The sequence below is a fragment of the Carcharhinus amblyrhynchos genome, chromosome 26, assembly GCF_965287045.1.
Source record: "Carcharhinus amblyrhynchos chromosome 26, sCarAmb.v2.hapA, whole genome shotgun sequence".
NCBI classification, from domain to species: domain Eukaryota; kingdom Metazoa; phylum Chordata; class Chondrichthyes; order Carcharhiniformes; family Carcharhinidae; genus Carcharhinus; species Carcharhinus amblyrhynchos.
Window position 1 is genome coordinate 25,179,146 of NC_137349.1, and position 27,289 is coordinate 25,206,434.

General features: G+C 44.9%; 1 protein-coding gene across 5 annotated transcripts in view; it reads left to right on the forward strand.

Annotated features, from left to right (window-relative positions):
- acsbg2 (acyl-CoA synthetase bubblegum family member 2) overlaps nt 1-27,289 on the forward strand; it is a 55,582-nt gene that overhangs the window by 12,651 nt on the left and 15,642 nt on the right. For all 5 annotated transcript variants that reach the window (XM_080213281.1, XM_080213280.1, XM_080213282.1 and 2 more), the window contains exons 3-10: nt 1,953-2,080; nt 8,543-8,811; nt 10,089-10,177; nt 17,229-17,349; nt 18,962-19,042; nt 20,401-20,550; nt 22,723-22,899; nt 25,036-25,217. In XM_080213281.1, the coding sequence (XP_080069407.1) occupies nt 1,953-2,080; nt 8,543-8,811; nt 10,089-10,177; nt 17,229-17,349; nt 18,962-19,042; nt 20,401-20,550; nt 22,723-22,899; nt 25,036-25,217 (1,197 nt within the window). The remainder of the gene's footprint in view (nt 1-1,952; nt 2,081-8,542; nt 8,812-10,088; nt 10,178-17,228; nt 17,350-18,961; nt 19,043-20,400; nt 20,551-22,722; nt 22,900-25,035; nt 25,218-27,289) is intronic.

A 27,289-nucleotide genomic window follows, 5' to 3' on the forward strand; every position in this document is an offset into this window, starting at 1 on the left:
TGCTGCAGTGCTCAGATGAATCCCGACACCAACTGGGGGACCAGTATCTCATCTGGGCACGTTGCAGCCCTTGGGACGTTGAGTTGATTTTGACCTTTTGCCTACATCTTAAAGTCCTTTTTTTATAAACATCCCAGACATGTATTTGCTTTAATGTAACACTCCCACATCAGGTCATCTGCCTTTTGTTCTTAAAATTGCTACATTATGGGCGGCACAGTAGCACAGTGGTTAGCACTGCTGCTTCACAGCTCCAGGGTGCTGGGTTTGATGCCTGGCTCGGGTCACTGTCTGTGTGGAGTTTGCACATTCACCTCGTGTCTGCGTGGGTTTCCTCCGGGTACTCCGGCTTCCTCCCACATTCCAAAGATGTGTGGGTTAGGTTGATTGGCCATGCTAAGAAATTGCCCCTTAGTATCCAGGGATGCGTAGGTTAGAGGAATTAGTGGGTATAATATGTAGGGATATGGGGGTAGGGCCTGGGTGGGATTGTGTTTGGTGTAGACTCGATGGGCTGAAGGGCCTCTTCCTGCACTGTAGGGTTCTATGATTTTGTTGCAATCTCTCTCAGCTTTTATCACTTTCTCCCTCCCCTCTTATCACTTTCTCTCTCCCCTCAGTTCTGACAGAGAGTCTATGTCTTGAACATTAACTCTGTATCTCTCCTGATAAATGCTGGCAGACCTGCTTTGTTTTTCTAGTGTCCTCTGTTCTTGTTTCGGTTTCCAGCATGCACAGTATTCTGGCTCTTTTTATTTTGGTTAGGCAAGTGTTACTGAAGTAAAGTGGGGGTACATGGGACTTCAGGTACAGATCGGTCATGATCCAAGTCTAAGTTTATTTATTATTGTCACAAGTAGGCTTAAGTTAACACTGCAGTGAAGTTACTGTGAAAATCCCCTGCTCGATGGTGGGAGAGGCTTGAGGGGCAGGATGGTCTCCGCCTGTTTGATTTGATTTATTACCATCACGTGTATTGACATATGGTGAAAAGTATTGTTTCTTGTGTGCTATACAGACAAAGCATACTGTTCACGGAGAGGGAAACGAGAGTGCAGAATGTAGTGTTACAGTCATAGCTAGGGAGTAGAGAAAGATCAACTTGATGCAAGGTAGGTCCCTTCAAAGGTCTGACACAGCAGGGAAGAAGCTGTTCTTGAGTTGGTTCATACGTGACCTCAGACTTTTGTACCTTCTTCCCTGACGGAAGAAGATGGAAGAGAGAATGTCCGGATGCGTGGGGTCCTTAATTATGCTGCCCACTTTGCTGAGGCAGTGGGAAGTGTAGACCATCAATGGATGGGAGGCTGGTTTGTGTGATGGATTGGGCCACATTCACGACCTTTTGTAGTTCTTTGCAGCCTTGGGCAGAGCAGGAGCCATACCAAGCTCTGATACAACCAGAAAGAATGCTTTCTATGGTGCAGCTGTAAAAGTTGGTGAGAGTCGTAGCTGACATGCCAAATTTCCTTAAGCTTCTGAGAAAGTAGAGGCGTTGGTGGGTTTTCTTAACTATAGTGTCAGCATGGGCGGGGCGGGGGGGATCAGGACAGGTTGTTGGTGATCTGGACACAAAACTTGAAGCTGCCGAGCCTTTCTGCTTCATCTGTGTTGATGTAGACAGGAAGAAGTCTCACAACACCAGGTTAAATTCCATGAAACTTGATGTCTATCTCAATATGCGCGATCTTCTTGGAGATCCTCCCCACTTGTGTGACTTCTTACTGCGTTGACCCCAGTCCAATGCTGGTATCTCCATATCATGGCTACCATCAATGTAGACAGAGGCATATTCTCCTTTACGCTTCCTGAAGTCGATGAGTTCATAGCCTGTTGCTTTGTTCCTGAACCGGCAATGACCAGGACAAGTGATTTGAAAGAATGTGAATGTACTTCAGTTTTCTTATGCTTCAACACTATCAGTACTTGTGTTTTCTGTCCCCCACTTGCAGCACATGCATCTCTCAGAATGTACTACGGCTGAGTAATGTTTCCCCTGGTGAAATCAATGTTGATGACTTGGAATCTGGAGTGGTATCTGAAATATCAAAAATGACAGAAGTGCCGGAGAGAAAAAATGGTAAGTGGGCTCTGGAGTGACTGCTGTGGCATTGTGTACATCCTGTTAGTGTGTATTTAATGTAGTGTCATTTACTGTCCTACATTCTTGAGTTACCACATCACCATATTCAATGGCAATGCTTGATGTTCTGAGTGTTTTAGTGCTCCAGTTCCTGATTTTTCTTTTAAAAGAATATAATCCCTACAGTGCAGAAAGAGGCAGTTCAACCCATCAAGTCTGCACCGACAGCAATCCCACCCAAGCCCTACCCTGTAACCCCATGTATTTACCCTGTTAATCTCCCTAACACTAAGGTACAACTGAGCATGGTCCATCAACCGAACCTGTGCATCTTTGGGTTGTGGAACGAAACTGGAGGAAACCCACGCAGACATGGGGAGAATGTGCAAACTCCACACAGGCAGTGACCCGAGGCAGGAATTGAACCTGGGTCCCTGAAGCTGTGAGGCAGCAGTGCGAACCATTGTGCCACCCCTCCCAAACCATATCAACATTATTTCCGAAACCAACTAATGCCAGAAGGAAACTCTTTTTGTCATGAGAGTATTAATCATTTCAGTGCATTGAATCATTCCGTAACGTGGAATGGGCAGCACGGTGGCACGCTGGTTATCACTGCTGCCTCACAGCTCCAGGGGCATTGGTTGACTATCTGTTGCACATTTCCCCCCCCGTGTCTGTGTGGGTTTCCTCCAGGTGCTCCAGTTTTCTTCCCGCAGTCCAAAGATATGCAGGTTAGGCAGATTGGCTATGCTGAATTGACCCTTAGTGTCCAAGATGTACAAGTTAGATGGATTAGCCATGGTAAATGCCGTAGGGTTTCATGGATAGGTGGGAGAGGGGACCTGGGTAAGATACTCTATCACAGAATGAGTGCAGACTCAATAGGCCAAATGGCCTCTTCTGCACTGTCAAGATTCTGTGAATGTGACTGCCCTCTTTCTCCTTCCCTTAGAGCCTTGCTTTTTTTTCATTCGGGGAGCAATTAAATGACTGTTGGGGAAGATGGAAAGCGTCTGAGTGGTTACACGCTCTTGCCTGTGAGGTTAGAGCAAAGTGGGTGTAAGTTGCACTGCAAAACTTGAACACGTTTGCTCGCCTGCATTTCTCTCGCAATACTGCCTCAGCCCTTGGTTGAACATCTCACCCGGGAGATTGACCGAGGTCTCATCTCAACATTAAAGATTGTGCTGAATGATTTTTAGAAAGAAAAATTTACATTTTTATACAGAGTTTCTTGTGACCGCTCTGTCTTAAAGTGCTTTACAGTCAACGCAATACTTTCAAACTGTGACCGTGGTTGAAGAAGGAGGGCACCATGGGAGATCCTCCCCCAACCGGTATTGAGAAACAGATTAGTGAGGTGTAGATATTATGTAACCTTTATGAATTATGTCATGACCACTTAACACGTGAGTATCTCCAACTTTTACATTGATTTATAAGCAGAGTGAATTTGCCTAAAGATGTCACTGCCCAAAAAAGAGGAATAATGTAGGGATGCTGGCATTGGATTGGAGTAAACACAGTAAGAAATCTCTCAACACCAGGTTAAAGTCCAACAGGTTTATTTGGCAGCAAAAGCCACTAGCTGATGGAGGGGCTGCTACTCCTTCGTCAGGTGAGTATATCCAGACTCCAGTAGAATAGGGTGGCACGGTGGTTAACACAGCTGCCTCACAGTGCCAGGGACCCAGGTTCAATTCTTGGCTTGGGTCACTATCTGTGCAGAGTCTGCACGTTCTCCCCGTGTCTGCATGAGTTTCCTCCGGGTGCTCCGGTTTCCTCCCACAGTCTGAAAGACGTGTTGGTTAGGTGCATTGGCTATGCTAAATTCCCCCTCAGTGTGCCCGAAAGCCAGAGTATGGTGACAAGGGGATTTTCGCAGTAACTTCAGTGCACTGTTAATGTAAGCCTACTTGTGACAAGTGGGGGGGAGAGAGAGGAGTTCTTTAATTTCAGAACTGTGATGAAACTGGTTCTATGTGATGCATTTCGCAGCCTGAATCTCTGACGCACAGGTAATATTGACCGATGTTAACCTGAAGTTACTCAGAAGTCAGTTGAAACCTGACGCATGTCTCTTCCCTCCACCCCCATAGTGGCTGCAGTTGTTTTGAATGAGTCTAAACACAGTCACGTTGAACGGGGCAGAGCAGCTGTGTGATTTCAATTGGTCGTGGGGGCTTGTGAACCAAGGACAGATCAAAGCAGTCAGATGAAGCCAGCAATAAGACCCAAAGCATTAAATCGGTTAGTTGAAGATTAGCTCATTTCCTGGCAATCTCACTCCATCCCAGCATGTGGAGGATGTCAAGTCACGAACCCACTGCAATTAGTCACACTGGATTGCTGTGACTTGTGGTTGTATATGTGGGCTTATGGTAATGAGTTTGTAGGGGCTTGCGCCTTCTGCATAAGCAGCTGAGGCACCTTGGAGCATTTTGAGGATTGTGCCATAGTGGAAGCTCTATGCCAGCATCACACCTTAATATTTATGGGGCCTGGGTGTATGTAAATTGAATTGTCTGTAATGTGCCACTGCACTGCATTTCAAAAGTAATTAATTGAATATCAAATGCTTTGCACTGTGAAGATATGAAAGTGCTTTAGAACTGCAAATTCTTTTGTTGCCATCAGCCTAAAGGTCATATTGTTTCTGTAACCATGACAAATGATTTCTTCTTAGCAAAACAAGGAATGTTTACAATGAGCAGTCTTGGGGGTTTGAACTCCTGGTGCCAATAACAAGTATTTCCCAGTCAAGAAAATTGAATTAAATTCAAAATCCAATTTCTTCATTGGCCACGAATCCCCAAAAAGTAATAAAGTGAAAAGTTTCCATTTTGATGTACGTCAGTCAAAAGGTTGCATAGAATAGAAGGAACCATATAATCCCTACAGTGCAGGAGAAGGCCATCGAGCTTGCACTGATAACAATCCCATCTCCATAACCCCACACATTTACCCTGCTAGTCCCCCTGACACTAAGACACAGTATAGCATGACAATCAACTTAACCTGCACATCTTTGGAGTGTGGGAGGAAGCGCCGTAAGAAATCTCTCAACACCAGGTTAAAGTCCAACAGGTTTATTTGGCAGCCTAGTTTTTGGAGTCTCAGGCTTCCTCATCAGGTGAGCCGTGTTCACAAACAGGGCAGATACAGACCTAAACTCAATTTACAAGATAATGGTTGGAATGCAAGTGATGAGTTTGTAATTGAGTCTTAAAGGTCCGATGTGAGTGGAGAGAGGGTTAAGCACAGGTTAAAGAGATGTGTATAGTCTCCAGTCAGGACAGTTAGTAAGGTTTTGCAAGCCCAGGCAAGCTATGGGGGGGGAGGGGGGCGGTGGTGTGTAGTAGTAGTTACAGATAGTGACATGAACCCAAGATCCCAGTTGAGGCTGTTCTCATGTGCGGAACTTGGCTATCAGTTTCTGCTCAGCGATTCTGCGTTATCGTGAAGGCGACCAATGTGGCCTTCATGTCACACTATATGTGACCCCCCACAACCTTGCCTGAGCTTGCAAAATCTCACTAACTGTCCTGGCAGGGGATAATACACATCTGTTTAACCTGTGCTTGGCCCTCTCTCCACTCACACATTGTCTGTACTTTTAAGTCTCGATCATCTGTAAAGACTCGCATTGCAGCCATTATCTTGTAAATTGAGTTTGTGTCTATGTGCCCTGTTTGTGAACACAGCTCTTCCTTCACTTGGTGAAGGAGCCTGAGACTCTGAAAGCTTGAGCTGCCAAATGAACTTGTTGGACTTAACCTGGTGCCATGAGACTTCTTGCTGTGTTTACCCCCAGTCCAACGCCAGCAACTCCACATTTGTGTGGGAGAAAACCAGATCACTCGGAGGAAACCCATGCAGACATGGGGAGAACGTGCTGACTCTGTACAGACAGTGACCCGAGGTCAGAATTTGCACCCAGGTCCCAGGTGCTGTGAGGCAGCAGTGCTAACCACTGTGCTACCATGTTTCCCCAAAAATAGAAAACTTGCTTCAAGTACAATCAGGAGTGGGCCATTCAGCCCCAGGTGCCCGCTCCTCCATTCACTAAAATCGTGGCTGATCTAGGCCTAACTCATGTACTTGCCTTAAACCCATATTCCTTGATAACCCTGCTCTATAAAAAAATTGACTATCTCAGACTTGAACTAATAATTGAAGCAACATCCACCAACAATGAGGAAGAGAATTTCAAACCTCCAATGTTCTCTGCGTGTAGAAGTGTTTCCTAAGATCTCTCCTGCACACCTTAACCCTAAATGTGATTCCTTTGTAATGTAACCGTTTTATCAGAATATCATGACAAAGAAATGGGAATTGTTCAAAATGCAGTGGAAGTGAAGACCAGAAAGTGGATTTTTCTCTTAACTGAGCCTGGAGAATTGAGGAAAAGGGTGTGGGAAACTATTATGCTGGTTATCCACCCCCTGTTTTAATGGGATTTTCTGGAACTTCCGTTTGTACAGCTGGTTTCTAATAGCTTCAGCTCACCTTGTTGGCAGCAGCTGGCGAACAAGCTCAGTTTGCTAACCACATCCCATCTTCAGGTGAAGACAAGAGACTGACATTGTTCCAGAGCACACTGACCTAGCTAGGGTAGGAAAAAACGCAGGGTGTTTCTTCCCCTTAGACATCCGTACTAGGGACGTGCCTATGCCATATTTTCGACTTGGGTTAACATTACATGTTTAGTTAGTGAATAGTTTGAAGAGTGGTTAATGAATGATGAGGTGACTTGTGCCTTTATGGAAAGGATAGTCGAGTAAATGTACAAATATTCAACTTGTCCTCAACATGAATTGCATGAAGGGAAGATTAGGAAACAGTTCTTGTTTGGTGGAATGCTAGTCAATTATGGTTTTTTTTTTCCATTTATGTGGGTGTTAGCAGCAAGACCAGCATTTGTAGCCCATCCCAAATGGTCCCTGAGGCTGAATAATTTGCTTTGTATGCAAGTTCGGAGTTCTAGGACAGATGTTGGTTTTGTCTGTCCCCACCTCCTCTTTTTTTTTAAGGAAATGAGGGTGGGAATTTGGGCTAAATTTATTGGTTGCAGCAGAGACCCTGTCCACCAGCCATTTTCAGAAGTCCCATTGTAATATGTTGCTGTTCGGACAGCTAACTGCCTCCAGTCGGGGGCTCCCGTTCCCAAAGCCAGCCAGCCTACCTGGCAATTACCAGGAGCAAGGATTGATGCCACCCCTCACCCCCCGCCCCTCATTGGGCGACCTCCCCACATGGTGTACGATTCCATGAAGCTGGCCAAACATCAGCAGCAGTGGGATGAGGGCCTTTTTAATATAAAATTAATTGGGCTGACCTTCTCCACCTTCCCTCCTGATTTCTACTGTTCCATTCTTCCCCCACCCCACTCCCAGCCTGTCTGCTGATTTTTGACAGGGTTGGCAGGGGGGGTGGAAATCAGATGGTAAGTTGACCTTTAACCTGTTTGAGCTGTTTCTGACCCGTGCTTAGACAGAGGCCTGTTCATTTTTTTGAGGGTTTGATTGAAAGTTTGGTTATCTTTATGGACCTGAAGTAGAAACTCCCCCCTAAATTGGCATTTGTTAGGAAATTTCAACCAGGGAAGCTATGAGATGAGTGCTGTGGAAATTTGAAAAATGTCATTTTGATGCATTTAGTTTGAGATTTATCCTTGCCTTGGCAACTTTTCATTTGGTTTGGTGCCCTGAGGAGTGGAGTTGAGCCCGGCGGTCTCTGAAACGGAGCGTAGACAGACACTAGAAGAGGCCGAGTGCTGAGGTGGGCTTTTTAGAAGGTCTGCCTCAGTTCACTGGGACTTTGTACCTGTTGTATAAAGGATGTTAGGTACCTCTGGCCTTTGCCCCAACATAACACTCACCCCCACCCATTCCCCATGCCCATTCACCCTGTATACAAATTGTAACAATGTCATACATGAGCTGCTCAGGAAGTAAAAATCACCCATTCACAATTCTTTTGGGGGTAAAAAAAAAACTGCTATTTCTATAACCCTATAAAATGTCAATCAAGACAAACCATTGAAACACCAAAAACTGGTGTCCGCCTCTTAATCTTGTGCAAATGAACGCTGAGCTATTGACCAAAGATCATAGAGAAGAGTAACTTATAACCACTTGAAGATGGTAATAAAGCAAAGTCAACAGTTCTCTTGGGTTATCAAAGCAGACCCCCTGACTGGGATAATTATTTTCTGAATCGCGATTCTTAGCCAAGCATTCATTATGAGGATAGACTTACGAACTCCGGCAGTAGGTCCAAATGGCCTCCCTCTGACTCTGAAAATCCATACCTTGTAAGTTCATTATCAGAACATTGTGAAGACTGAGTGCCTGTTTACATAAACACTTCAGTATGACTGGTGCGGACAGAACTTAGTGACGCCAGTGGAAACAAAGCCATATCACTGAATGTCCTTGCTCTTGTTTTCTTTAGAAGATGTACTTCGGATGGTTACTGAGAGTTTAGGCTCAGCTGGCCCAAGCTTCTGCACCACAAACAAGGACAATGAGGTCAAGCTGAGAATGGACGATCCAAGTTGCTCGGAGCAGCCACCAGTGACTATACCTCAGATGTTCATGGAGTCTGTGGAAAAGTATGGGGACTATGCAGCCCTTGCATCGAAGCACGGTGAAGAGTGGAAGAAGCTGACGTTTAAACAGTACTATAACGAATGCAGGGATGCTGCAAAAAGCTTTCTGAAGGTAGATGGAAATACTCCTTCCTGAACAAATGAAACGCAGTCAGTTCCAGGGCGCATTATACTATGCATTAGCTTCTTTAGATGGCTTTCTTATCTTTATAGAAAGATAACTGTTAAATCTAACTGGCTTTGTGCGCGCAGCTATAAGCAAAGCCAGTGACTGGGAAATTCAAGCATCATCTTAGTCATTCATGGGCACTGCCCACATCCTATTGGGACAGGGGGAGGTGGATTCCAGTGTTGTCTAATGCTAGTTCAAGACCAATTTGGTATTGTTTCAACCATCCTTGCGGGTCTCGTTTGGTTCTCATTGCTCTGAATTCACGTCCAATATTTAAGAGCACAGCACATCTTTAGTGATTTTCCCCCAGAGGTATTTGCATTACTGTTCTCTGCCCTTTAGCAGGCTTCCATATGAATTGCCTAACTTGAATAGTAAGGTTTCTAGTTTGTCATGATTTCCAATTAAACCACTACCAGGCAATAGTGAAAGTGTGGAGTTCCTGCTCCCACCCTACTTTACAAAGAAGCTTCTGGCAGTCACAAGTCAAAAAGCTCATTCTGGCCAGCTCAGTAATCCACCTAACCTGTACGTCTTTTGGACTGTTGGAGGAAACCCATGAGAATACGGGGAGAATGTGCAAACTCCACATAGACAGTGACCCAAGGCTGGAATCAAACCCGGATCCCTGGCTCTGTGAAGCAGCAGTGTTAACCACTGTGCTGCCCAGCTGCTAATGCTCTTCCTGGATTGTTAGTGTTGATCCCTCTATGTACAACGTCAGACTGAGCTGTTGTTTATTCTGAAAATATCAAATGCTTTTGGGATGGCATGGTGGCATAGTGGTTAGCACTGCGGCCTCACGGCGCGAGGGGTCTGGGTTCAGTTCCCAGCTTGTCTGTGTGGGTTTCCTCCAGGTACTCTGGTTTCCTCCCACAGTGCAAAGATGTGCAGGTCATGTTGATTGGCCATGCCAAATTGCCCCTTTAGTATCAGGGAGTTAGCAGGGTAAATATGTGGATAGGGCCTGGGTGGGATTTGTGATTGGTGCAGACTCGATGGATCAAATGGCCTCCTGCACTACTGGGATTCTACGATAATCTATTCTTGGAATCTAATGGGGTCACAAACCAACCGCAATTATTGTATCATTAGGTTGCTTAATTGCTTTGAAACTAAAATAATGTCATTGTCTGTTTTATGGTCTAGAATTGCATCTTTTGCATATGGAAACACCATTTTAAAGATGCGCCTTTTTCATTTTTTTTTACTTATAGCTTGGTCTCCAGCGTTTCCATGGTGTTGGAATCCTTGGTTTCAATTCCCCTGAGTGGTTCATTGCAGATATCGGAGCGATCCTGGCAGGGTATGGCACAAGTTATTGATTAGACTGCAATGGCTGACATGGCAGCGTCTTATGGAGCTTCTTTCCAATTGGCTTTAGTTATGCTGGGATGGCAGCCCTTTGGCACCTGCCCAGCTGTCTATGCTTCCTGTGCTAATCTTGATGCTGAATGCAGGCAGACCTTCAGAGCCCTTTTTGTGTCCATGTGTTCTAGCGTGTCGCTGGATATCAGGGCAATTTTTAGAATCCTGCAATCAAATAATGTAATTTGGTTTTGGTCACATATTTCATACTTTACTGCAGCTCAGTAAAGATTATCATCATCATCCAAAACAAAAGCTAGCACAGAAACCCGATATTCTTAGAATCGTAGAATCCCTACAGTGCAGAAAGAGGCCATTGAGCATGCATCAACAACGATTCCGTCCAGGCTCTATCTCCATGACCCATCTTATTTACCCTGCTAATCCTGACATTGTGACAATAATAAACAAACACTGCAATGAAGCTACTGTGAAAATCCACTAGTTGCTGCACTCCAGTGTCTGTTCAGGTACACTGGGGAGAATTTAGCGCGGTCAGTGCACCTAAACACTTTTTTTTTGGCCTGTGGATGGAATCTGGAGGAAAACCATGCAGACATAAGAACTAGGTAGACCATCGGGCCATCGGGCCCTCGAGCCTGCTCCGCCATTCAATAAGATCATGGCTGACCTTTTTGTGGACTTAGATCCACTCACCCACCCGCTCATTGTAATTCCTTTACTGTTCAAAGATTTATCTATCCTTGCCTTAAAAACATTCAATGAGGTAGCCTCAACTGCTTCACTGGGCAGGGAATTCCACAGATTCACAACTGTGTGTGAAGACGTTCCTCCTCAACTCAGTCCTAAATCTGCTTCCCCTTATTTTGTTGCAACATAACCTTGCTGTTTTTTAAACTCCATCCCTCTACCAATGAAGGACAAAATTCCATTTGTCTTCTTAATTACCTACTGCACTTGCAAGCCAACACCTTGTGATTCTTGCACAAGGACACCCAGATCCCTCTGCACAGCAGCATGCTGCGATTTTTTTTACCATTTAAATAACAGTCCATTTTGCCGTTAGTCCTACCAAAATGGGTGACCTCACATTTAACAACACTGTACTCCATTCGCCAGACCTTCGCCCACTCGCTTAGACTATCTATATCCCTTTGCAGACTTTCAGCATCCTCTGCAAACTTTGCTCTTCCGCCCATCTTAGTGTCATCTGCGAATTATGACACACTACACTAGGTCCCCAACTCCAAATCATCTATGGAAATCGTAAACAATTGCGGTCCCAATGTTGATCTCTGAGGCACACCACTAGGTACTAGTCACTGATCACCAACCAGAAAAACACCCATTTACCCCCACTATTTGCTTTCTGTTAGTTAACCAATCCTCTATCCTTGCTAATACATTACCCGTAACATCATGCACCTTTTTTTATCTTATGTAGCAGTCTTTGGTGCAGCACCTTGTCAAATGCCTTCTGGAAATCCAGATACATCACATCCACAGGTTCCCCATTGTCCACTGCACATGTAATGTTCTCAATTCCACCAAATTAGTCAAACATGATCTTCCCTTCTTGAACCCATGCTGTGTCTTACCAATAGGACAGTTTATATCCAGATGTCTTGCTGTTTCTTCCTTGATAGACTCAAGCATTTTCCCTACTACAGAAGTTAAGCTAACTGGACTATAATTATCCACCTTTTGTCTACCTCCTTTTTTTTTTCAACAATGGCATCACATTTGCTGTTTTCCCAGAGTCCAGCAAATTCTGGTAAATTACCACTAATGCACTTGCTGTTTCTCTCGCCATTTCTTTTAGTATCCTGGGATACATTCCATCCGGACCAGGGGACTTGTCTACCTTTTAACCCCGTTAACTTGCCCAACACTACCTCTTTCGTAATAATAGTTTCTAGGTCCTCACCTGCCATAGTCTTCGTGCCATCAATTTTTGGCATGTCATTTGTGTCTTCCACTGTGAAGACCGACACATACTACCTGTTCAATGGGGAGAACATGCAGACTCCACACAGGCGGTTACCCAAGCCAAGAATCAGACCCATGTCCCTGGTGCTGAGAGGCAGCAGTTGTGCCATGAGGGGCAATTTAGCATGGCAGATCCACCTAACCTGCACGTCTTAGTGTGTGGGAGGAAAGAGGGACACTTGGAGGAATCCCATGCAGACATGGGGAGAACGTGCAAACTCCACACATCACCCAAGGCTGGAATTGAGCCTGGGTCCCTGGCGCTGTGAGGTAGCAATGCCAACTACTTTGCCACCACCATGCTGCTCATGATCTTCCTGGATTGTTAGTGTTGATCTCTCCATATACAATCTGACACTGAGCTGTTAATATTTCCAATGAGAATATTGAAAATGCTTTTGGAGTGGCACCAGGGGTAAGGGTTCAGTTCCTGGCTGGGGTTACTGTCTGTGTGGAGTTTGCAAGTTCTCCCAGTGTCTGCATGGGTTTCCTCCCGGTGCTCTGGTTTCTTCCCCCAGTCCAAAGATATGCAGGGTACATGAATTGGCCATACTCAATTGCCCCTTAGTGTCCAACAGTGTGTAAGTTAGAAGGATTAGCGATGGGAAATGTGTGAGGTTACAAGGATAGGATCAGGGCAGGGGGGCCGTTTTGGTTAACAGTGGGATTCATGGAAAAATAAACGCAACATAGCCTCAAAGTAGACAGATCATTATTTAAAAGAAAGTAAACAACAAACTGCTGCATAAGGCTCATAATCATTGTCCTAAGTACTAGTACATTTCTTGAGTCACTGTCGAGGGATGTTTATTGTGTGCAGGCACTGAAACAATAAGAAGCTTGCTGTTAAAGAATGTTATTGCTGATATTCCTCACAGCTCTGTCATGCAGAATAAAGCACAATGATTCATTCTGACAGGGTTCTTGCAGACAAAAGAATGTTCATTCTTTCCATTCTGCCAATATCGCATTCTGGAAGGCAGCATTACACCTCCTGCCAAATCATTTTTCTTTCCTCTCCTACTTTGCTCTCTTCCCCCATTGCCACCTCTGCTCTTCCCTGTCTCCCCCGCTTCCTTCCTTCCTGCCCCCCCCCCCCTCGCTGCCTTCTCCTCCCCTGCTCTCTCTCCCTCCCTTCACCACCTCCTTCTGTGCTCTCTTCCCTCCCTTCCCCCTCGCTGCTGCCACCTCCTCTACCCCCTCCACTGTCTCTGCTCTCTTTTAAACAACATATTGGAGATGTAAGTCTCTGCTTACTGTGGCTCCCAGCCCAGTTGTGCAATGAATTTGAATTGCATACCTTGAAAGAAAGGCGGTCTCTGTTGTTCATTGATCTCCGCCCGCTCCCCCGTGTCACTGCAGGAACAGCAGCTTAAATGCCAAGGTGTATGTTTGGAAAGAAAATACCACCATCTCTGTTTCACTGACGTGCGGGTCAGAGTGTATGCTCACTAATCGACTAAAAATCCATTTTGATTCAGACAGTGAAAGTTCAAGGTTAAGATTGAGAGTAACACAAATAAAATATGAGGCAATGAGTCTGGAATTAAAGGTAAACGGTTAGTAGGGAAAGGGTAATGGGAACCAAGTTCAAGGAAAATGTATTCTATCAAAAAACAGGGGAATCATGGGGCGTTGTGAATGATCATAGAAACTGGAGTAGGCCATTCAGCCCATCAGGTCTGTTCTGTTGGATTATGGCTGGTGAGACACTGCACTTTCTTTACGTTATTGTGAATCAGAAATCTCTCAATCTCTACTTTTAAACATACTCTGACTGAGCTTCCTCTGGGGTGGAGCACTCCCTCTATGCCAAACACCTAAAGGAAAAACAGAACTGAAATAAAGGACCTGTATTTAAGAAACTCCAATACTGAAGGATTGCAAATCAAAACAAAGCATCTTTAATGTGAGGAATTTTGAAAAATCCGGAAGGCAAAAGAAATGACAAAATCAAACTATTAGGGAGCATAAAAAGAAATAATGAAGTATTCTCTGACACAAATGTCACAAAACGCTATATAAGGGATAGGAGCACAAATAGTTTAACGTTTATTTATTAATGTCCCAAGCAGGCTTATGTTAACACTGTAAAAAGTCTCACAACACTAGGTTAAAGAATGAAGGACTCTACTGCTGAAGGAGCAGCACTCTGAAAGCTCGTGATTCCAAATAAACCTGTTGGATTTTAACCTGGTGTTGTGAGACTTCTTACTGTGGCTGCCCCAGTCCAATGCCAGCATCTCCATCATTGCTACATCACCACTGCAGTGAAGTTACTGTGAAAATCCCCTGGTTGCCACACTCCGCCGTCTGTTTGGGTACACTGAGGGAGAATTTAGCATGGGAGATAGAGTGGGAATTCAGACTGGGAGGAAACCAGAGCACCCAGAGGAAATTTATGCAGAGACGGGGAGAATGTGCAGAGTCTGCACAGACAGTGACCCAAGCTGGGAATCGAATGCGGGTCCCTGGTACTGAGGCAGCAGTGCTAACCACTGTGCCGCCGTGCTGTCCTTGAAGCATAGCTACTTGCCTCCATCTTTACAAGTAATGAAGTGGGCATTTCACCCGAGGATTATCTTAAAAAGAATATCGAGCACTGTTGGGGTGGAGAAAGGGAAAATGACTGAGAATTTTAAAAACGAGAAGAGGATATGATCCCGGGTTTGGATGGTGTGGATCCGTGTACCTTCAAGGGAGGAGATGCAGAGGTATTAGTTTATTTGTGGGTAAGAAGATGGGATAGTCCCAGAGGATAACAGCTAATATTGTTCTTCTATAAATAGAGAGCATAAAACCTGGAGACTATAAATGACCTTAATGATAGGTGATAGGAAGGATATTGGAACCATGACTAAAAGAAGTGATTCTGTTGGGAGGAAACATTGAGCACAGTATCAGAAAAGCAAAGTCATGCTTAGTTAATCTGATAGTTGTTTGAATGGATAACAGAGTGGAACAGGGCAATGCAATAGATGAGTATCAAAAGGCCTTTAATAGGACACCACATAGTAATCTTAAAACAAAGGACAGTTAAAAATTTATGAACAAGTCGAACAGGGAGTGACTTGGCTAAAAATTAGTCTGGGTAAAGGCCAATGATTCAAAATGGAAGGTGTTCCAGAAAATCAGTGTGAACCCATGTTATAATTTACACTAATGACTTGGACTTAGTACCATATGCTAATTTGACAAGTTATTTAATTCTAAACTGTGGATTCAATTGACATTAGTGAAGAAATGCAAGAAGTCATTAGAAACTTAAATTGTAATATAGATGTAGTCAATCTTTAGAGCTTCAAAAAAATCCCTCCAAAAGCAGGAGCTGTTGCTGCAGGAGGATCCATTTCTATTGGTCAATTGCTCTGTGTGGGAATGTCTTAAATTCCCATGCTTCCCCTTGGCAACACGGTCTGTATCGCCTGCTTGATGCCATGCACTGATTTGTAAAGCGAGTATAACCCTAAACGTCTATCTCTGAATATCCTAAAAATGGGGTGGTTGACTAATCTGCTGAGCGTAGGCCTAAACATGGGACGGCGCAGTGATGAGCAATGCTGCCTCACAGCGATAGGGGTACAATTCCTGTCTAGGGTCATTGTCTACATGTTCTCCCCATGCCTGCGTGGGTTTTCTTTGTTTGCTCCAGTTTCCTCCCACAGTCTGAAAGACATGCTGGTTAGGTGCAGCGGCCACACTAAATTCTCCTTCAGTGTACCCAAACAGATGCTGAAGTGTGGTGACGAGGGGATTTTCACAGTAACTTCATTGCAGTGTTAATGTAAGTCTACTTGTGACTCTAATAAATAAACATGCATTTTAGCACCAAACAAGTGGGGTTGTTTTATATGCAGGTCGACTTCCCTTGTACCATACTTCAGTAGAAGAAATAATCACCACCTAAGCTTAGAAAATAAGGAACTGAATGAGTTATAAGAGCAAAGGGATCTAGGAATGAAATTGTTCAACTTATTAAAAGCAACATTGCAGGTCAGCAAAGCAATTAAAAATGCTAACAAGGCTCTGGGATTTATTTCTAGCATCTGAAACTGTCGAAGTTATGTTAAAGTTATACAGGACTCCTGTTAGGCTGCACCCGCAGAATTGTGTACACGGACACACGAGCCCTGGAGAAAGTGTTTTAAAAAAAAAATTCTCAAGTTTTGTACTTGACATGAAATATAACAACTTCTGGGGAAGGTTAAATAGGTTGGCACTTCTTTAGAAAAGTGAAGACTTGGGGTAGAGCTAGTGGAGATTTCTAACATGAATGGGTTAGATGTGGGTAGGACACTCCTGGGAGAATCCAACTCCAGGGGCCAAAAATACACAATAGTTACTCATAAATCCAGTGTGGGAAGTGAGAAGGAATTTCTTTACTCAGAGTGGTTAGAATATGGAACTCACTACCACAGGAAGTGACTGAGCAAAAAAGCTTGGATGTTCAATACCAGAAGAGCGCATTAGAAGAAGCGTTTATGGAGCACCAGCAATTTGGGCCAAATGGCCTGTTTCTGCATAGTCTATGCACTATAAAGTGGCTCCTGAATTTAAAGCAAAGATTTTAGAACTTTTTTTCCAAAAATATACTTTATTCATAAAAATCTCAAATAAGCCATTGCACATCTATACGTCTTAGAATTGTAAACAGTGCAAAATTAAAACTTTTTACAGTTCTATACAAATTACAGTCATAACATTTCAAACCTTAAAACTATATACATGCCTCAGACACACAAGGTGAGCCAAGATCTGCTTCATCCGTACGTTGGGTCCCACCAGAAGGCCCAAGTTCAGGGGCTCCCTAACAAGTTAGCCCTCACCCCTGTCCTGATCCTCTTTATATCGACAGCCTCAAAGTGGCAGTTCCACTCCTTCCCTTCCTTCCCCACTGTCCGCCCGCTGTTCCAGACCGTTCAGTAAACATGGCTGTTCTGGCAAACTTGCCAGACCTATGATCAGCTGCTGGAAAGGCTTCAGATTTTCGGAGCCTCGCATTTTTAAAGATTTCTTTCTTTGTTTCTTTTGCACATTAGCGGATTGGCTGTGGGAATCTACACCACAAATTCACCTGAAGCCTGTCATTATGTGGCGAGTGACAGTGAAGCTAATATCTTGGTTGTAGAGAACAACAAGCAACTACAGAAGATCTTGCAGGTTTGTGAGCTATTCCTGAAAAAGTGCAGTGAATCAAATCTCTCGTTTAAAAAGATAAAACACTTTACACGTGTTAGTAATTGTTTCCTATATGGATTGGGTAAGGGTTACAACATTGTGCTTGGGCGTGTGTAACAACCAAAGGATGTACATGATTTCTTCTAAGCCGTTAATAGTAGTGATTATATTGCATGTTGTTCTGATCACTCTGTTGGATTTCTTGAGAATGCAATGCGAGATTATAACTTCAAAGATTTGGGATCTATTATTCTTGGGTGCACATTCTAATATTCCATATGCACCGACAATGTTAACCCTTCATTCTATTTAGTTAATGTTTTAGTTTTCTATTCTTAATGCTTTGTGCTTTCAGAATTTTCCCCCAACCGTGGAGAATGACAATAAAAGAACAGGACATTCAGCCTGTCAGTCCCATGCCTGTACTTTCTCAGAAACATAGATATATAGAATTCTTACAGTGCAGGAAGAGACCATTTGGCCCATCAAATCTGCACTGATTCTCTGAAGACATCTTATCCAGGCCCCCTCCTCCACCCTACCCCTGTAACCATGTGCATTTACCATGGTTAATCCACTTAACCTACACATCCTGGGACAGTTAGAATGACCAGTGCATCTAACCCGCACATCTTTGCAAAGTGGGAGGAAACCCAGCAGACGATGAGAGAACGTACAAACTCCACACAGCCACTGAAGGCTGGAATCAATCCCAGGTCCTTGAGCCTGAGATAGCAGTGCCAACCAATGGCCTTTGAGCCTGCTCCACTGTTTGTCTTGATCATGACTGATCATCGAATTCAATATCCTGATTCTTCCTCCTCCTCCTCCTCCCCCTCCCCCAATCCCTTGTTCTCTTTAGCACCAAGAGCGATATCTAATTCCTTCTTGAAATTGGGCAATGTTTTGTCCTCAACTACTTTCTGTGGTAGTGAATTCAAAACATTCATCACTCACCTCACATTTCTCCTCACCTCCGTTCTAAAAGGTTTATCCCTTATCCTCAAACTATGACCCCTAGTACCGGACTCCCCCACCATTGGGAACATTCTTTCTGAATCTACCTAACGCTATTAGAATTTTATAAGTTTCAGAGATCCCTTCTCACTCTTCTAAACTCCAGTGAATACAATCCTAACCAAGTAGTCTCTCCTCATATGACAGACCTGCCCTCCCAGAAAGCAGCCGGGTAAATATAGAACGAAGAACAGTACAGCGCAGGAAACAGGCCCTTCGGCCCTCCAAGCCTGCGCCGCTCATGCATCCAACTAGACCATTCGTTTGTACCTCTCCTTCGCCAACCCCTTCCCCCACATCCTTCTACGTGAGGAAGTTAACCATTTATCTCATTTTCCTGTCCTTAATGGGATATATTCAGAATTTGAATTCCAGTATCATGCACAGCAGTTTCTAGGCCTTGATAAAGAACATAAGAAATAGGAGCAGGAGTAGGCCATCTAGCCCTTCGAGCCTGCCCCGCCATTCAATAAGATCATCCTATTGGAATGTCATCTCGCACTGTTAGCTTATGCCTGTGTTGATACATTTCTTATTGTTTTTTGCAAGCGTGTAATGTGTAACCCTTTATTTTCAGATTCAGGACCAGCTTCCACATTTAAAGGCGATCGTACAGTATAAGGATGAACTGAAGGAGAAGAGACCAAATCTTTACACTGTAGGTATAACTTAGCCAAAAAAATTCTTCTGGATAAGATTGAATAAACAAGTAGGAATGTAGAATTCCAATTGGTCGAAGCAGTTTGTTCTCATTGTCAAAAATGTTTGTGCTGTACAATATTGGTATCAACATTTGGTATTTATGACCAGCTGCTAAACAGCAAAATATTCCCTTAAGGGACTGGTAATTAAAATATGTGGAGGACGAAAGCAAATAGAACATTACAGTTTATTGTGAGGGGGTTGATGCTTAAAGTAGGGAAGTTATGCTTCAATTGTATAAGGCGTTGGTGAGACTGCGTCTGGAGTATTGTGTACAGTAAGATATAGAAGCAGAATTAGGCCATTCAGTCCATTGAGTCTGCCCCGCCATATGATTCTCTTCCTCATTCTTCTGTCTTCTTCCCGTAACCCTTCATCCCCTTATTAATCAAGAGCCTATCTATCTCTGCCTTAAAGACACTCAATGACCTGGCCACCTCAGCCCTTCTGTGGCAATGAGTTCCACAGATTCACCACCCTCTGCCTGAAGAAATTCCTCCTCATCTGTTTTAAAGGAGTGTTCCTTCACTCTGAGGTTATGCCCTCAAGTTCTAGCCTCTCTAGTGAAAACATTCTCGCCACTGTCACACTATCTGGATCACTCAGTATTCTGTAAGTTTAAATTACATCTCTCCCCCCCTCCACCACTCTACAATGTTGGTCTCATAAAATCATTGAATCCCTGCAATGCAGAAGGAGGCCATTCAGCGCATGAAGTCTGCACTTGCTCTTGACAAAACACCTTACCCAAGCCGTACCTCTAGAACCTCACATATTTACCTTGCTAATCCTTCTTTGGACACTAAGGAGCAATTTAGCTTGGCCATTCCACATAACCTGCACATCTGTGGACTGTGGGAGGGAACCCAGACAGGCACGGGGAGAACGTGTAAACTCCAAACAGACAGTCACCTGAGGCCAGATTTGAATCCTGGCACTGTGAAGCAGCAGTGCTAACCAGTTTGCCATCATGAACGATGTAAGCGGGTTTGAGGCAGTTCAGAGAAGATTTAACAGACTAATGCCAGGAATAGGCGAGTTATCTTCCAGGGAAATGCTGAAGAGTTTAAGTTTATCCCCACAGTCCAAAGATGTGGGGGTTAGGTTGATTGGCCATGCTAAAATTGCCCCTTAGTGTCCTGAGATGTGTAGGTTAGAGGGATTAGCAGGTAAATGTGTAGGGATATGTGGGTAGGGCCTGGGTGGGATTGTGGTAGGTGCAGACTCGATGGGCCAAATGGCCCCTCTGCACAGTAGGGTTTCTGTGATTCTATGATATATCTGATAATGTGCTTTTTTCCTGTCTCTCCAAAGTGGGCAGAATTCATGCAACTGGGGAAGGAAGTGCCAGATTCACAACTTGACGAGATTATTGCCTCCCAGAAACCGAATCAGTGTTGCACGCTCATCTACACTTCAGGGACCACCGGACCACCAAAGGGAGTCATGCTGAGCCATGATAATGTAAGAGTTATCCTATTAACACCATCTATGTCATGTTTGATTTAATGTCACCGCCTTTCTTTTAATAAAGGAGTTCTCCATTTTAAAAGTAAAATGCTTTAAGTTCTTAATTTTGGCCTAAAAAACACCGCAGGTAGTGGGTCCTTCCCCTGCTGTTTTGAGGAAATGAGGGTCAGGAACCCACCCTGAGGGAAGTTTTTTGAGGAGGCGGTCAGTTCAACAGCTACCTCTGAGAGCCCCATCCCAATGAGGTGGCCCACGGACACTGAGAGATTGGCTGGCCCGTCATCTGCGATCGGAGCTCCCAACCAGGGCAGCAGGCAGAATTTGAATTCCATCAATAAATCTGGAATTGAAAGGCAGCCTCAGAAATGGTAACCATGAGAACTAGCACTGGTCGTTGGGAAAACCCATCCAGTTCGCTAATCTCCTTTTGGGGAAGGAAATCGGCCATCCTTCCAAAGTTACCAACTGGCTTGAATGAACCAATCTCCTTGGTGTTCAATTTGTTCTTATTTGCCCTCGTTTTTGAAACGACGAGTGTGATTTAATTTATGTTATGGCCATTTTCTCTGAGATGTTAGCATCATTTCATTACATTGCCATTTGTCCCACTTAATTTTATGGAATTTGATTCCATGACTCTCCCTTTTCTTGATTAAAAGCATACCAATTCAGACTGACGTCCCCCTCGCTCCTGATGTTATTTTATCATTTTATTCTTATGGGAAGGTGGTGGCGTGGTGGAGTTATCAGTGGACTAGTAATCCAGAGATCCGGAGCAATGTTCTGGGGACCCGGGTTCAAATCCCATCACCGCAAATGGTGAAATTTGAATTCAGTAAAACTCTGGAATTAAAAATGACCGTGAAACCCTTATCAATTGTTGTATTTAAAAAAAAAATAGAATTTGACTCCTTGATGGAAGGAACTCCTTACCCTGTCTGGCCTACATGTGACTCCACATCCACAGCAATGTGGCTGACTCTTAACTACTCTCTGAAGTGGCCTGGCAAGCCACTCAATTCAAGGGCAATTAGGGAGGGGTAAATGGCAGCCCAGGCAGTGATGTCCACATCCCGTGAATAAATAAACAGAAAACCCCGGTCAGTCTTTAGATTGATAAAGTCATTCACCAGGATGATTCTGTTGCCTCCACCAGTCCCTCCCCCACCAAATGTTGTCAAAGTCAATCTCTTTAAGATATGCGTGTGTTTAAAGAGTTACATTTTGATGTGAGCCGTTGCAGCATTTAGCTTCTTGGCCACCTGGAATTAGTAAAAAAAAAACCACCCTTTTCCAGAATGACTTTTCATACACGAAGAAACAAAAAAAATTTCTAAGGTTGGGAAAATGAAGAAATCTTCCTGCTGTTTCTAATTGTGCATTGTCGCAATCTGTCCCAGATGTCAGCGCCTGCACCTCGAGAACCCAACTCTATATAGGTCACACAGCAGCTGTCAGAGAGGCTGGGCATGGGTTCAGCAGACCCTATATGTTTGAAACTGCCAAGGGGGGAGCAAACTGCTATATCCCTTTTTAAAGCAGGATAAAGGCGTAGACTACTTGTTGTTTCCCACTAAGGGAATGCCAACCTCTCATCGACAGGAGACATTCAGAAAGTTGGCATGCCATCATGTCAGGGTAAAGAGGGATGGCTAATGAATGGGCTTTGGGTGACACGGTGGCACAGTGGTTAGCACTGCTGCCTCAGCGGCAGGGACCCAGGTTTGGTTCCAGCCTTAGGTGACTGTCGCTAGGGCGAGGCTTGTAAAATACTGCTCAAGGCCAATGAAGAATTCCGTTCTGCGCGCCTTGCCCATCCTGATTCACAAGATGGTAGAATTCCAGCCTGTCCTTTCTCCCTGTGTCTGCAAAAGAGGTGCTGGCTGGGTGGATTGGCCATGCTAAATTGCTCCTTAGTGTCCCGAGATGTGAAGTTTTGGGGGATTAGCAGGTAAATAATGTGGGGTTACGGACAGGGCCTGGATGGGATGCTGTATCGATGGAGACTTGATGGGCCGAGTGGCCTCCTTCTACACTGTCGGGATTCGGTGCCGGCAGCACTCTCCTCTCGGAGTGGGGGATGATGAATGTTGTGTGCTGTGCTTAGGTTAGTGATGTGTATCTGGCTGTGGGCGTGTTTTAAGAATGCTTGTTTTGTGATTGCAGCTAACATGGACAGCTCGTGCAGCGGGAACCACGGTGGACCTGCGACCAGCCACTGAGAGCCAAGAAGCTATCGTTAGTTATCTGCCACTGAGTCACATCGCTGCTCAAATGATCGATATCTGGCTGTCCATAAAGTTTGGAGGAACCACTTACTTTGCACAACCTGATGCATTGAAGGTAAAAAAGATTAATATATATAATGCAATGTGAAATTTAGAAACAGTTGTAGTTTCCATTTCCACAAGGAGAGAAGGTCGGCATTTGCTTCTTCTGCACAATTGCAGTTTCTCTAACTGCCTAGCAGGAGGGAAATACTAAGGTTAGCACAGTGCCTAGCACTGCTGCCTGTGTTAAGAGGACCATCAGCTTGTGCAGGCGGCCTGTTTATTCCCAGCACAGTTCCTTATTACTGCACAGCCCCCAGCAACCCCTTTGGAGAGAGGTGCAGAGAAGGTTTACCAGGATGTTGCCTGGTATGGTGGGTCTTAGCTATGAGGAGAGATTGGGTAAACTGGGGTTGTTCTGCCTGAGAGTGAGGGGAGACCTAATAGAGGTGTATAAAATTATGAGGGATATGGATAGGGTGAACAGTGGGAAGCTTTTTCCCAGGTCGGAGGTGACAAACGCGAGGGGTCGCAGGTTCGGCGGGGGGGGGGGGGTGGGGGCGAGGTTTAACTTAGATATCAGAGGGACGTATTTTATACAGAGGGTGGTGGGGGCTTGGAATGCACTGCCAAGCAGGGTGGTGGAGGCGGACACGCTGGGATCGTTGAAGACTTATCTGGATAGTCACATAAGCAGACTGGGAATGGAGGGGTACAGAAGAATGGTCCAACTAGACCAATGAGTGGCGTAGGCTTGGAGGGCTGAAGGGCCTGTTTCCTATGTTGTATTGTTCTTTGTAACACACAGGTACAACCTTGAGGGAACTTAGAGAGATGACTAGAAGCTTGGTGTAGTTGTTAGATTTTAAGGACAACCCTGAAGGAGGTTTGTTGGGGGGTGGGGTCAGAGGCAGAGTGGTTGGGGAGGGTCTCCCAGAGATATGGGCCTGTACAACAAGGTGGGCAAAGGGGTGGGTACATAAGAGGCTAGAGTTGGCAGCGTGCAGAGTCCTTTGCTTTTTCTAACCTGGAATTCTTGATTGAAGCAGGAATGATGGAAAGATTGAAGAGTGAGTTAGATAGGTGATGCATGGAATGGCCTGCTAAAGGAGTAACTCAGTGAGTAAAAGAGTACTAGTCATATGAAGGATAAATACCAACATGTATTGATTGGACCATACCTGGTGCAGTATTTTTGTTCTTTGCTTTTGGGGGAAGTGTTCTGAGTTTCAAAGCTTCACTGTTAAAATTCAAATTTGGTAGCCAGCTTGTGTGAATGTAATCTTCAGTGCTCAGCCCAGAGGCAGGTTCTTGGTCATTATTCCCTATGCCATGGTGGAGTGTTATGATTTTCGCTACAGGTCAAGCACAGAGGTAGGCCCTAACCTGCCTCGGATGGGACGGGGATCGAACCCCAAGTTATTGATATGAGTCAGAACCCCACGCTAGCTGTCTAGCCAACTGAGCTAAAACTCGATTGATCCAAAATGTTGACTTTACAATTGGCACTAAAGCGATTCTCATTGGATATGGCACTTCCTTGTTACTAGCTTTGTTAGCAAATAAAGACAGCGACAAGGATAGGGATATTTGGGAGATCAATAATGGGTGGCACAGTGGTGAGCACTGCTGCCTCACAGAACCAGGGACCTGGCTTCAGTTCAATTGGGTCACTGTCTGTGTGGAGTTTGCATGTTCTCCTTGTCTGCATGAGTTTCCTCCGGGTGCTCCAGGTTCCTCCCACACTCCAAAGATGTGTGGATTGGGAGGATTGGCCATGCAAAATTGCCCCTTAATGTCAGGGGATGAGCAGGGTAAATACGTAGGGCCTGGGTGGGATTGTTAGTGCTGGCTCGATGAACTGAATGGCATCCTTCTGCACCGTAGGGATTCTATGAATATGTTCCAAAAATCACTGCCAGTACAAATCTTACACTTCATAATTAGGTTTATAAAAGTATAAATTATCATGGGGAACAAAACAATTTATTTTGTATCTACCTGTTTAATGTTACTGTACATAATATGTGGATAAGTTGGGCTTTTTTTTTAAATGCACCACCTGTTGAAAGCAATATTGTAACCCAAGAGATACTTTTGTTAAAAGACATGTATGATTCTTGGTATAAATATTTTGCAGTACACCTTACTGAGAACTTTACCTATGGTGCAAACAAATGTAATGTGTTCTAATTGTGATCGATCTCAGGGCTCTTTGGTGACGACGATGAAAGAGGTTCGTCCGACAGCATTCATGGGTGTGCCCCGCGTCTGGGAGAAGATGCAGGAGAAAATGAAGACTGTAGGAGCAAAATCCTCAACGTTGCGGAGGAAAGTGGCTTCCTGGGCAAAAGACATTGGTTTGAAAACCAATCTAAATCGCATGAATGGGTACGTGTAAAGTAGGGTGTGCGACCGTTTGGTGACACCTAGTTCTCTCTGTGACAGGAGCTACAGAAAAGAGGGAGGCCCATTGAGCCTGCACCAACCACAATCCCACCCAGGTCCTATCCACGTAACCCCATTTACCCTCCCAATCCCCCTGACACTAAGGGGCAATTTAGCAGTGGCAATGAACCTAACCCGCACATCTTTGGACTGCGGGAGGAAACCCACGCAGACACGGGGAGGATATGCAAACTCAACACAGGCAGTGACCCGAGGCCGGAATTGAACCCGGGTCCCTGGCGTTGTGAGGCAGCAGTGCTAACCACTCTGCCACCCTAAATGCTGCCCTAAATATAGTTTAGTTTCAACCGTTGGTTTAAATGTTCTTCTAACCTCACAGGTGAGGTTAGGGGGATTAGTGGGGTAAGATGCTCTGTTGGAGAGTCAGTGCAAGTTCATTGGGCCGAATGGACTGCTTCTGTACTGTCAGGATTCGATGAGGTTGCCCAGGTAAATTCCATGCAGCTAAGGGTTTATGTTACTGAAGTGAGCTGAATTTTCAGTGGGAATAGGCAGTCACTGCTGACCGATGTGCCAGTTTTGCCACCTTCGTCCCTCCTCGGGGTTGTTTTCAAACGGGTAGGCCATGGTCATGGTGAACCAGCAAACGGCAAGTAGCCAATCAAGGCAGTTAAGGAGCCCATTCCAGCCTCGACTGGGGTTTTCCAATTGATAGGCAGTCCCCACTGCCTTAGCTGAAAATACAGCAACATAACAGCAGTGACCGCCCTCCCACCCTGCTGCCAGTGTCAAGAAACGTCTGGATCATGCAGAGTGGAGGGGGTTCCCGAGCAGAGTGGGAGGTGTCGTCCATCTTGAGGAAGCCGCTTTGTCCCTTACTTGAATTGGCTGTGCTCCTGGCATTAAGGGGCTTCCTCCAGCATCAGGAACATCAGCCCCTGCCACCACCACCACCACCACCCCCCCCCCCCATCCCAACAATCCCCGCCGCACCGTCTTTAATTGGACAGCAAGAACGCTCCTGGCCATTGATGGACCGATCGTTCCTTTGAACGTCAAGTCGGGTGACTATTTCTGGCATGCTGTGGAGATGCCAGCGTTGGGACTGGGGTGGGCACAGTAAGAAGTCTCACGACACCAGGTTAAAGTCTGACAGGTTGATTTGGTATCACGAGCTTTCAGAGCACAGCTCCCTCATCAGGTGAGTTTGGCACACTGTGGGGTCAGGAACCAGATCTGATTCTGGCAACAGGGTCCCGACCCCACAACGAAAATCCCTCACTGCGTTTTGAAAGAATGCCTCCGGTCTGTTCACAATTAAGCTTTGTGATATGTTGGAATTTGAGAGATGGTTTGTTTGGTGTTGTTCCTGCAATGGGACCTGTCTTGTTGGGTGTGTTGTCCAAGGCTGCCTTGTAACACCTGACAGCGAGCGGCTTAGCACTCGGTGTGACCTTGGGCGCGATCCTACGAGCCTCGGGCGGGCATGCCGGTAAAATTCCAGGCAAAATGTCAGATGTTGTCATTAATTTTCCTTGGGGAAACCTCCAAAAATGGCGCTTGGCTCCCATCCAAGCAGGTTACCCAATCCAGTGGTATTTATAGCTGCAGAAGAACGTCAGTGTCTATGACAACACAAGAAACAGATCCCAAATTAAAGGTCCAATGACAGTGGCCTTTCCTCAACTATAATCAAACAGTCTCCACCATCACCTTTTGAGTATTTAACTGAGGAAACTGTGTAAAGCTCACTGTGGATATTGTAACATTGGCTGTAACATAAAAGTACCAGATGTTCCAGGTGTAACAGTTTTTCAGCTATCCAATCGATACAAGGCATCAGATGGAAGGGAGAAGGACTTCTATTTATAACCGGAATATGTCTCCTAATCTTTTAGGCTGATTGAATCCAAATTCTCCATATAGTCAACAGAGCTGGAAAAATTCAGCACCGATCAGAGAAAGAGGGTTAACGTCTCTTTATCATTCACTTTTAAACATAAGAAATAGGAGCAGGAGTAGGCCATCTAGCCCTTCGAGCCTGCCCCGCCATT